At 37.8% G+C, this 12,634-nt stretch overlaps 1 protein-coding gene across 1 annotated transcript; it reads left to right on the top strand.

Moving 5' to 3' along the window:
- The first annotated feature begins 151 nt into the window (after positions 1 to 151).
- On the top strand, positions 152 to 9,435 carry ETV3 (ETS variant transcription factor 3). Its single transcript, XM_033082608.1, is given in 12 exon segments — positions 152 to 158; positions 1,761 to 2,000; positions 3,462 to 3,497; positions 3,500 to 3,574; positions 7,671 to 7,871; positions 7,874 to 7,938; positions 7,940 to 8,077; positions 8,080 to 8,211; positions 8,213 to 8,254; positions 8,256 to 8,648; positions 8,650 to 8,673; positions 8,675 to 9,435. Coding segments are annotated over 12 exon segments (1,509 nt in total). The 3' UTR covers positions 8,831 to 9,435.
- Positions 9,436 to 12,634: the final 3,199 nt, after the last annotated feature.

The raw sequence follows: 12,634 nt of genomic DNA, 5'->3' as shown, positions 1-12,634 counted from the left end.
TGGATGGGCAATCTGGATTTTGTTGCTCCCACTTGGAATATTGAATTCTACCCAAATTTTACCATTATTTTTGGGTATATTTTAGTGGTTTTTTGGTATTTTGAATGGATATTCAAAGGAAAATGTGGCTTTAAAGAGTCAAAAATAAGAAATGGATGGTAAATCTGGATTTCATTGCTCCTACATAGAATATTGGATTCCACACAAATTTTACCAATTTCTAAGTGTATTTTAGTGATTTTTTTGTGGATTTTAGTCGTTTTTAGAGGGTTTTTTGGTATTTTTGGATGAATTTTCCAAGGAAAATGAGGCTTTAAAGAGTCAGAAATGAGGAATTGGATGGGAAATCTGGATTTCATTGCTCCCACATCAAATATTGAGCTCCACCCAAATTTTACCAAATTTGTGTGTATTTTAGTGGGTTTTTGTGTATTTTAGTGCTTTTAGTGGGGTTTTTTTGGTTTTTATGTGGATTTTCCATGGAAAATGTGGCTGAAAAGATTCAAAAATTAAGGGATAGATGGGAAATTTGGATTTCCTTACTCCTCATGGAATCCTGAATGGAATTCCTCTCCCTACCCTAACAAACCCCATCCAAAAATACCATTTTTTTTCCAAAATAACATATTTTTTTCTCGTTTTTTCCCCGTTTTCTGCCATTTTTTGCCCAAAAATCACACTTTTTTCCCCATTTTTTTCCCCCAAGGCTACCATTTCCCAGAGTGGGCTTACAAGACAGAATCAAGCCCAGGCTCCAGGCAGATCCAGCTGTGGCATTTCATCCTGGAGCTGCTGCAGAAGCAGCAATTCCCAAATTCCACCTGGACTGCGTTTCAACCACGGCTTTTTGGGTGTTTTTGGGGTTTTTTTTGTATTTTTTGGATGGATTTTCCAGGGAAAATGGGGCTGAAAAGAGTCAGAAATGAGGAATTGGATGGAAAATCTGTATTTCATTGTGCTCATACCTGGAATATTGAGTTCCACCCAAAATTTACCATTATTTTTAAATGTATTTTAGTGGTTTTGGGGTGTTTTGAATGGATATTCCAAGGAAAATGGGGCTTTAAAGAGTCAGAAATGAGGAGTTGGATGGAAAATCTGGATTTCCTTGCTCTTCATGGAATATTGAATTCCACCCAAATTTTCCCATTATTTTTGAGTGTATTTTAGTGTTTTTTTGGTATTTTTGTATGGATATTCAAAGAAAAATGTGGCTCATAGGAGTCAGAACTTAAGAGATGGTTGGAAAATCTGGATTTCATTGCTCCTACCTGGAATATTGAATTCTACCCAAATTTTACCATTATTTTTAAATGTATTTTAGTGTTTTTTGGGTGTTTTTGGATGGATATTCCAAGGAAAATGAGACTTTAAAGAGTCAGAAATGAGGAGCTGGATGGAAAATCTGGATTTCATTGCTCCCACATCAAATATGAGCTCCACCCAAATTTTACCAAATTTTGTGTGTATATTAGTGGGTTTTTTGTGTATTTTAGTGGTTTTAGTGGGGTTTTTTGGTTTTATGTGGATTTTCCAACAAAAATGTGGTTTTAAAGATTGAAAAATTAAGATATGGTTGGAAAAAAAAATTTCATTGCTCCTCCATGGAATCCTGAACAGAATTCCTCTCCCTACCCTAACAAACCCCATCCAAAAATACCTTTTTTTCCAAAATAACATATTTTTTTCTTGTTTTTTCCCTGTTTTCTGCCATTTTTTGCCCAAAAATCACACTTTTTTCCCCATTTTTTTCCCCCAAGGCTACCATTTCCCAGAGTGGGCTTACAAGACAGAGTCGAGCCCGGGCTCCAGGCAGATCCAGCTGTGGCATTTCATCCTGGAGCTGCTGCAGAAGGAGGAGTTCAGGCACGTCATCGCCTGGCAGCAGGGCGAGTACGGCGAGTTCGTCATCAAGGACCCCGACGAGGTGGCGCGGCTCTGGGGGCGCAGGAAGTGCAAGCCCCAGATGAATTATGACAAGCTCAGCCGGGCTCTCAGGTGGGCACTGAGAGGGTTTGGGGTTTTGGGGGGCTTTCTCCTGGTTTTAGGATTTTTTTCTGGTTTTTTTCTGGTTTTTTTCTGGTTTTTTTCCCATTTTTTTCTGGTTTTTTTTCTGGTTTTTTGTCTGGTTTTTTTTTCTGTTTTTTTTCTGGTTTTTTTTCTGGTTTTTTTCTCATTTTTTTCCCATTTTTTTTCCCATTTTTTTCCCATTTTTTTCCCATTTTTTTCCCATTTTTTTCCCATTTTGTTCCCATTTTGTTCCCATTTTGTTCCCATTTTGTTCCATTTTGTGTCCATTTTGTTCCATTTTGTTCCCATTTTGTTCCCATTTTGTTCCCATTTTGTTCCCATTTTTGTTCCATTTTTTTTTCCCGTTTTTTTCCTATTTTTTTCCTATTTTTTTCCTATTTTTTTGTGGTTTTTTTCACTATTTTTGGGGGTTTTTTCTTTATTTTTTGGGGTGTTTTTTTCTTTATTTTGGGTTTTTTTTTCTTTATTTTGGGGTTTTTTTTTCTTTATTTTTTAGGGTTTTTTTTTTTCTTATTTTGGGGTTTTTTTTCTTTATTTTGGAGGTTTTTTTCTTTATTTTTGGGGTTTTTTTTCTCCCTTTTTGGGGTGTTTTCTTCTTATTTTTGGGATTTTTTTTCCTGCTTTTTTTTCGCGGTTTTTTTCTTATTTTTGGGGGGTTTTTTCACTATTCTGGAAGCCTTTTTTTTTCTTATTTTTTTGGGTGTTTTTTTCTTATTTTTGTGGGTTTTTTACTGGCTTTTTGGGGGTTTTTTTCTGGTTTTGGGGGTTTTTTCCCTTACTTTTTGGATTTTTTTTCCTATTTTTTGTGTGTTTTTTTCCCTATTTTCTTGGTGTTTTTTCCCTATTTTGAGGGAATATTTTCCTTATCTTGGAAATTTTTTTTTTATTTTTGGGGTTTTTTTTCCTTATTTTTTGGGGGATTTTTTCCTGTTTTTTATTATTTTTTTTTCTCTGTTTTTTGGGGGGATTTTTCCCGATTTGGGGTTTTTTTTTCCTGTTTTTGGGGTTTTTTTCTGGTTTTGTTTTTGTTTTCTGGTTTTGGGGTTTTTTTTCCTTATTTTGGGGGGTTTTTTTTTCTGGTTTTGGGGGGTTTTTTTCCTTATTTTTCAGGGATTTTCCCCTGTTTTTTTGGGGGTTTTTTCCCTGTTTCGATGAGGATTGTTCCTGTTTTTTGGACTTTTTCCCCTGTTTTTTTCCTTAATTTTCCAAGCTGGAATTTTGGGAAATTTCATTGCGATGTCAAGGTGGAATTCTGGATTTTTTTTTTTATGATATTTGAGCTTTTTCCAGCCCCAAACCATCCCAGAATTCCATATTCAGTTTTAACAGAAAAATAGGGAAGAATTCTTCAGGAATTTGGAAGGAATTCTGGATTTTTGAGTGCTTTAATCAGTTTTTTCTAATTTTTTTTTTAATTTTATTTCCAGATATTTATTACAACAAGAGGATCCTGCACAAGACCAAGGGCAAAGATTCACCTACAAATTCAACTTTAACAAATTGGTGATGCCCAATTATCCCTTCATCAACATCCGCCCCAACGGTGAGCCAGGAAATTTTGGGAATTTTGGATTTCTGGTTGGAAAAAAAAAAAAAAAATTAAATTATCCCCCACAACCAGGGTGGAAAAAAAAATAAAATAAAAATCTGGGAGCAAATCCCAGCTGATGTGGGGGATGTAGGGAGCAGGGGTTTATTTTTCCCTGGGGATTTTTTTTGGGATTATGGATAAGAGGATCAACCTTGGGATGCAATCCTGGAGTGGCTCAGGTGAACTTATTTTTGTTTTTTATTTTTTTTTTTTTAATCCATGGATTTTTCTCCCTTTTCTCCCCTTTTTGTGCTTATTTTCAACCCAAATTTGTTCTTTTTTAACCCATTTCTGCCCCAGAGCTGTGAGGGGTTCCTTAGGGTCGCAGCATTCCCAGAGGAAAACAGGAATTCCTTGGATTTTGGCTAAAAATAATGAATTTTCCATGGAATATACAGTCAGGATAATGAGGAAAGCTTATGAATCCATAAAAATAGAAAACTTCTCTGGAAGTTGATATTCCCATAAATTCCAAACTTTTCTTCACAAAAAATCTCAGTTTAGAGAAGCCCGGCCTAGCACGAGCTGAGCCTGGGGAAGCCTGGAAGGCCAACCAGGAGGAAAAAAAGCAGGAAAAAACTGGAAAAGTAGGGAAATTGGTGACTATTGAATCCATAAAATAAAATAAATCCTCTGGAAGTTGTTATTCCCAAAAATTCCAGACTTTTCTCCACAAAATCTCAGTTTTAGAGAAGCTCGGCCCTAGCACGAGCTGAGCCAGGGGAAAGCCTGGAGCACCAATCCAGCAGGGAAAAATGATGGAAAAACACAGGAAAAATAGGGAAGTTTGTCATTACTTAATCTATAAAATAAAAAACCCCTCTGAAGTCATTATTACCAAAAATTCCAACTTTTTCTCCACAAAAAATCTCAATTTAGAGAAGCCCGGCCTAGCATGAGCTGAGCCAGGGGAAAGCCTGGAAGGCCAAACCAGGAGGGAAAAAAAGCAGGAAAAAACTGGAAAAGTAGGGGAATTTGTGTTTATTTAATCCATAAAAATAAAAAACTCTTCTGGAAGTTGTTACTCCCAAAAATTCCAAACTTTTCTCCACAAAAAAATCACAATTTAGAGAAACCCGGCCTAGCAAGAACTGAGCCTGGGAAAGTCTGTGAAGGCCAAACCAGAAGAAAAAAAAGCAGGAAAAGTAGGGAAATTGGTGATTATTGAATCCATAAAGATAAAAAAACCCCTCTGAAAGTCATTATTCCCAAAGATTCCAAATTTTTCTCCACAGAAAAAAAAAAAATCACAGTTTAGAGGAGCCCGGCCTAGCACGAGCTGAGCCTGGGCAAGCCTGGAGGGCCAAACCAGGAAGGAAAAAAGCAGGAAAAAAACTGGAAAAGTAGGGAAATTGGTGATTATTGAATCCATAAAGATAAAAAAACCCTCTGGAAGTCATTATTCCAAAAATTCCAACTTTTTTTCCACAAAAAAAATCCCAATTTGGAGCATCCCTGTTTCCATGGGAAAGCCTGGAGCACCAACCCAGCAGAGGAAAAAAAAAATCAGGGAAAATAAGCAGAAAAAACAGGTTTTGTGTGGGTAAAAAAAAAAGATTTTTTTTTCCTTGGAACCTTCCATCAGGCGCCGTCTCAGGAGCCACCTCCCCTCCCTGAGGGAATCACCGAGGTTTTGTTTTTTCCAAGGCTCCAGGAAGGCCAAAAAAAAAAACGAGAGAAAAATTCCTCCAGGTGTTGGTGTCTCCTTCACCTGTGTGGGCCCTGCTGGGTTATTTTGTTTTGTTTTTATTTTTTTTTTTTTTTTTTTTAGGAGAAGGGAATGTCTTTTCCAAGCCAAAACCGGGGGTGGGAAGCTGTGTCTGGAGCTGTAATTCCGTAATTAACTCGGAGCAAACGAGTCCGGGCGGTTCCCAGCTCCCTCCTTGTCCCTGGGGCACTTGGAATAAAAATAATTTGGGTGAATTTGGAATGCTCTTGGTTAATCCCAATTTTTTTTTATTATTATTATTCTTGCTGGGGTGGGGGTTGGGGTGTGAAATCTGGAATTAAGGTTTTTTTTAACGGGATTTTCCCCCTTCATGGAGTTTTTTTAGTGGGAAATTTGAGAAATTTGGGTGGGAGTTGGAGGGATTTGGGGGATATTTGTGATATTTCTGTGGATATTGGAGATATTTCCATGGGTGGTGAGATTCCCCTTCAGATGAGAGATTTCCATGGAAATTTGAGGTATTTCCATGAATATTTGAGGTGTTTCCATGGATATTTGAGACATTTCCATTGATATTTCAGATATTTCCATGGATATTTAAGACATTTCCACAGATTGTTTAATTTCCCTCTCAGATGAGATTTTCTGTGGACATTTGAGACATTTCCATGGATATTTAAAATTATTTCCATGGACATTTGCGACATTTCCATGGACATTTGAGGTTTTTGCATGGATTGATGAATTCCTTCTCATATGAGAGATTTCCATGGACCTTTGAGACATTTCCATGGATATTTAAAATTATTTCCATGGACATTTAAGACATTTCTATGGGCATTTGAGGTTTTTCCATGAACATTTCAGGTATTTCCATGGACATTTGAGATTATTTCTGTGGACATTTCCATGGACATTTCAGACATTTCCATGAATATTTCAGACATTTCCATGGACATTTAAGACATTTCCATGGATATTTTAAATTATTTCCATGGACATTGAGGTTTTTTCATGGATTGGTGAATTTCCTTCTCAGATGAGAGATTTCCATGGATATTTAACATGATTTCCATGGACATTTGAGACATTTCATGAATATTTAAGACATTTCATGGACATTTGAGGTTTTTCCATGAATATTTCAGATATTTCCATGGACATTTGAGACATTTCCATGGACATTTGAGGTTTTTTCCATGAATATTTCAGATATTTCCATGGACATTTCAGACACTTCCACAGATTGATGAATTCCCCTCTCAGATGAGATTTCCATGGACATTTTGAGACATTTCCATGGATATTTAAAATTATTTCCATGGACATTTGCGACATTTCGTGGACATTTGAGGTTTTTCCATGGATTGATGAATTCCTTCTCATATGAGAGATTTCCATGGACCTTTTGAGACATTTCATGGACCTTTGAGACATTTCCATGGATATTTAAAATTATTTCCATGGACATTTAAGACATTTCTATGGGCATTTGAGGTTTTTCCATGAACATTTCAGATATTTCCATGGACATTTGAGATTATTTCTGTGGACATTTCCATGGACATTTCAGACATTTCCATGAATATTTCAGACATTTCCATGGACATTTAAGACATTTCCATGGATATTTAAAATTATTTCCATGGACATTTGAGGTTTTTTCATGGATTGGTGACTTCCTTCTCAGATGGAGAGATTTCCATGGAGATTTGAGACTTTTCATGGATTGATGAATTCCATTCTCAGATGAGAGATTTCCATGGATATTTAACATGATTTCCATGGACATTTGAGACATTTCTATGAACATTTGCGACATTTCCATGGATATTTAAGATGATTTCCATGGACATTTAAGACATTTCCATGGATTGATGAATTCCATTCTCAGATGAGATTTCCATGGACAGTTGAGGTTTTTCCATGAACATTTCAGATATTTCCATGGACATTTGAGACATTTCCATGGACATTTGAGGTTTTTTCCATGAATATTTCAGATATTTCCATGGACATTTCCGACATTTCCACAGATTGAGAATTCCCCTCTCAGATGAGATTTCCATGGACATTTGAGACATTTCCATGGATATTTAAAATTATTTCCATGGACATTTGAGGTTTTTCCATTAATATTTCAGATATTTCCATGGACATTTGAGGTTTTTCCATCCCACATTTAAGACATTTCCATGAACATTTTTTTGAGGTTTTTCCATGGATATTTCAGACATTTCCATGGACATTTGAGATATTTCTGTGGACATTTCCATGGACATTTCAGACCTTCCATGAACATTTCCCACATCCCCACGCCCATTTAACCCACACCACCCCCCAAACTCATTTTTTTTTCCTCCCCCCACCCCATTCCAGGCGTGGTCCCGCAGAGCGCCCCGCCCGTCCCCACCGCCTCCTCCCGCTTCCACTTCCCCCCTCTGGACCCTCACTCCCCCACCGAGGACCCCCAGCCGCGCTTCCCGCCGCCCTCCCTGCTCCAACCTCACCCCGAAAATTTGGCCGATCCCTCCTCCGCGGCCGACAGGAAAGCCGAACCCACCGAGCTGGACGAGAACCCGCGGATTGGCGCCGCGACCTCCTGGCTCCATCCGCCAGCACCGCCGCGCCCAAACGCAAACCCGACCGTGGTTCTTCCACTCTTCTCCAGACCGGGAATTTTCCCGGGATCATCATCACAGCCCTTTCGCCGTCTCGCCGTTACCGGGGAGTCCGGCGTGCTCAACGTTCCGATTTCTCCGGCGCTGTCGTTGACGCCGACGCTTTTTTTTCCTACAGCCCCTCGCCGGGGTTGAGCCCGTTCGCGGGGAGCAGCTGCTTCTCCTTCAACCCCGAGGAGATGAAGCATTACCTGCACTCCCAAGCTTGTTCTGTGTTTAATTATCACCTGAGCCCTCGGGACTTTTCCTCGGTACCCGCTGGTGGTGCCGCCCCTGCAGTGCCAGTGTTCCGTTGGAGGAGCAGCCGCAATTTCCCGATCAAGCTCCAACCTCCGCCGGGCCCGGCCGGAAAAACCGGGAGAGGTTGGAGAGCCCTGAAGGAGCGAATCCACAAATTGCCAACGCTCCCAGGGTCAAGGTGGAGCCGGAAAAAGAGGAGGAGGAGGAGGAGAAATTGGGGGAGAAAGAGGAAGAAGAGGAGAAAACGGCGATTTTCGCCCGGCCGGCGGCTCCGGCGTGGATCCCGATGCCGGCTCAACCGGGATCGTCCGGAGATGAGAACGTGGAGAAACCATCCAAGGAAATTTCTGGAGATGCTGGAGGGCAGGAGAAGAGGGAGGACGCGCTGATGCCGCCGAAACTTCGGCTGAAACGGCGCTGGAACGGAGATTCCCGTGCAGGAAATTCCCGAGGATTCCCGGCCAAAACGGGATCTGGCACCTCCCCAAAGCCGTGGCCACCGCCCTCCGACACCTAATCCCGGCTGGAAAAACAAAAAAAAAAAATCCAAACAACACAAAAAACCCCACAAAACAAAACCTTGGAAAACACCCGGAAAATTCCGTTGTATTTATGTAGCAAGGTTGCAGTTCGGGATAAAAAAAGGTGGGGAGGGGCGGGGAGAATTTTTTTTTTTTTTTGGGGGGAATTTTTAGGGAATTTTTAGGGCAATTTTAGGGGGTGGGGAAAATTAAAAATATAAAAGGGGAGGGAAGATGAAAATGAGGGTGGGGTTTGTGTTGGGTTTTTTTTTTTTTTTTGTTGGTTTTTTTTTTTTTGTGTATCGTTGACTTTGCAGGTGAAGACGCCGGAATTCCCGCTCGGTTTTGCCGGGAAAAACCCGGCTCAAAACTTCAGGACTGGGATGGAGGAAATTCCAGAAAATTCCTCAGGGGTTCCTCCCCCTCGAGGTCTTTGGGACTTGAGGAATCTCCAAATCCAGCGAGTTTTTTTTGGGAATTTATTTTTTAATTCATGGATTTGACGTTTTCCCGGCTGTCCAAGAGCTGGATTGGTTTTTTTATTTTTAATTTTATTTTAATTTTTTTTTTTGTTGGAAAAGGAGGAGCTTGGAATTTTGCACTGTCCACAGAGCAGGGTTGGGATGGGGGGAACAAAAAAAAAAAATCAAAATATTCAGGAAAGGACTCGGAAAATCGGGATGGAAACCGCGGATTTCCGGGGAAAAAAAAAAAAAAAACAAATTCCCCTTTTCCCACTTTTTTTATTATTATTATTTTTTTTTTCTCTCTTTCTCTCTCTCTCTCAGAAGCCATGAGCAAAACTCTCCAAACTTTTTCAGGGAATGGGAATGGGAATTACACAAAAATTAACCAGATGCCTTTAATCCTAACGCATTAAAAATGTTGGGGTTTGTTTTTTTTTTTAATTTTTTTTTGTTTTATCTTTTTTTTTTGGTGTGTGCCCAGAGCTGGGAATTTTTTCCCTGCTCCAGAATCTGTGTGGGAGGAATTTTATATTTTTTTTTTTTTTGGGAATGCTTGGAAGGAACGCTGGAATGATTGCGGTGAGAGCCGGGAATGCCGGAATTCCCAATTTTTAATTTTTTTTAAATTTTTTTTTTTTTAAATCCCTTTTCTCCCCGTTGGAACTCATGCCAAAAAAAAAAAAAACAACAACAAGAACAACAGAAAAATGGAAAAAAAAAACCCCAAGTTTGGACTTTTTTTTTCGTGGAGCCTTCCTGGGGTTGATTTTTTTTTTCCAGGGAGGGAATCCCAAATTCTGCGGAATTTCTGGGATAAATCCTCAGATGGAGCCCAAAATTCCCCAAGGATTCGCTCTCAGAGCACAAATTTTGGGAATTCCGGGGAAAAAGGGGTAAAAAACAACAGAACAACAAGAAAAAATCCCTGCTGGAAAAGAAGAAAAAGAAAAACGGGAGCGATTCCCAAATTCCCAACCCGGCCGGGTTTGGGATTTCTCGGAATGTGGAGTTGGAAAAAAAAAAAATTAAAAAAAAAATTAAAAAAAAAAAGGAATTTTGGGGTGGAAAAATCCCCCCCTGGGATCCCAAAAATGAATTTAAAAAAAGGAAGGTGGAGAGGAAGAATGAACTCAGGAATTACACGAGGAGGCCTTTCCCGAAATTTCCCAAATCCAAGAAGTGCCGGAACCGTCAGGAAAAAAAAACAAAAAAAAACAAAAAAAAAAGGGGAGAAAATCAAAAATCTTGGATTATTTTCTTCCCTTCATCCTCTGGATTTGAAAACCCACGGGAAAAAGAAGAACAACGACAAAAAGTTGGAATTTTTTGTGGCTTTAAAACGGAATTTTCGGGACGGAGGAAATTTTGGGATTGGGGAGTTTTTGGTTTTTTTTTTTGGGGAAGGGGGGGAATGTTGGGTTTGTTTTCACAGCTGTTGCACTGCAAAAAAAAAAAAAACAAAAAAAGAAAAATAGAAAAGAATAAAGAATTAATTAAAAAAAAATAAAAATAAACTTGGGAGAGTTCAGGGAATTCCGGACTCAGGACGACGGATCCGGCGCCTCTCGGGAATTCCGGAATTCCCAACGGAGCCCGGGAGGAGGAGAATGAAAAATCAAAATTAAATTAAAAATAAAAAATAAAAGCAGGAAGATTGAGGAAAAATAAATATAAAAAGCAGGAAGAGTTTAAAAAAAAAATTTGATTTAAAAGGGGAAAAAAAAAATTTAAAAATTCAAAATTTAACGGGAAAAAAAATCGGAATTTTCAAGGAAAAATTGTTGAAATTCCAAGGTGCCAAATGATTTAATAACAAAAAAAAAATTAAATTAAAAAAAAACCCTCGGGAAGTTGGGAATGGTTGGAATTCTCTCCTGGATGAATTTTCCCCGGAGCATGATCCCGTTTTTCCAGCATTTTTTTGGTTTTTTTATTTTATTTTGGTTCATTTCGCTTCTTTTTCGTAGCAAATCCGTAGGAAAAATGTAAAAAAAAGAAAAAAAAAAAAAGAAAAAAAAAAGATTTTTTGATGGGACAACCCAAAAAAAAATAAAATAGAGAGGGGGGAAATTTTTGGGGAATTTCCCCCAAAAAAAAAAAAAGGAGGAAAAAAAAAAATCCAACAGCATTAATGGGGTTGTCCCGGATTTTTTTATTTATTCCATAATTATGTTGAGGTTTTTTTATTATTTTAAGCTGTTTTTTTTCCGTTGGTTTCTCTTTTTTTTGTGTCCTGGTGGGATTGAAAAACAAAAAAAAAAAAACAAAAAAAAAAAAAACCAGGAATTTTCTCTCGGTGGAATCATTAAAAAATTCCAGGAAAATTTTGGATTTTCCTGGAAAAAATTTTGATTTTTTAAGCGCTTTTTAAACTGATATTTACGCTTTTCTTTTGAAAGGGGTTTAAAAAAAAACTCCTTTTTATTTATTTTATTTTATTTTTATTTTTTTTGGAGGGATTTGAACTCTTCCCTGGTGAGAATCCAGCAGGAATCCATCAGGAAAAATCGATGGAAAAAAAAATTTTTTTTTTTTGGGATTGGGAGCGAGGCTTTGTACATAAGGGTGTAAAGTAGAGGGGCTAAAAAAAAAAAATTAAAAAAAAAAAAGAAACAAAAAAAAAAAAGACAAAAAATCCGAAATTTGTGCCTTTAAAAAAAAAAAATTCCGATTTCTATTAAAAAAAAATCAGATTTAAAAAAAAAAAAAGGGTTGCATATATATATTATATATATATATGATGGAATGCTAGAGAAATTTATGGATAATATACATATTTTTTTCCAGGGGTATCCCATAGCTCCATATTTTGTTATGGAAGTTGAAAAAAAAAAAAAAACCAAAAAAAAAAAAAATAATGGAAAAAAAAAAGTTAAAAAAAAAAAAAAACAAAACCTGAAAAATAAAAAAGTATTTTACCTCGAATTCAAAATGTTAAATAAAAACCTTTTAACAGAGAGGTGCTGGATTTTTTTGGGGGGGAATTTGGGGTTTTTAGGGAGTTTGGGAGGTGGGAAATTCAAATTTTTAGGGAGGAGAATTCAGGAATTTCCTGGATCCCAAAAATTCCCAAATTTCTGGAAATTCTGCTTTGGGATTTTGGATTTTTGGGGATTTTTTTGAGGTTTTTTTTTCCCTGGATCCCAAAATTCTCAAAGTTCTCAAGGCCCTGGATCCTAAAAATTCCCAAAATTCTCAAGGTTTTGGGGTTTTTATGGAATTTGGGAGGTGGGAAATTCAAATTTTTGAGGGGGAGAATTCAGGAATTTCCTGGATCCCAAAAATTCCCAAAATTCTGGAAATTCTGCTTTGGGATTTTGGATTTTTGGGGATTTTTTTGAGGTTTTTTTTCCCTGGATCCCAAAATTTCTAAATTTTCCAAGGCCCTGGATCCTAAAAATTCCCAAAGTTCGGAAGGTTTTGGGGTTTTTTTG

This window comes from Catharus ustulatus, chromosome 30 (assembly GCF_009819885.2).
Source record: "Catharus ustulatus isolate bCatUst1 chromosome 30, bCatUst1.pri.v2, whole genome shotgun sequence".
NCBI lineage: Eukaryota > Metazoa > Chordata > Aves > Passeriformes > Turdidae > Catharus > Catharus ustulatus.
Note: the sequence above shows the minus strand (reverse complement) of the source record. Positions and strands in the feature narration are given on the sequence as shown.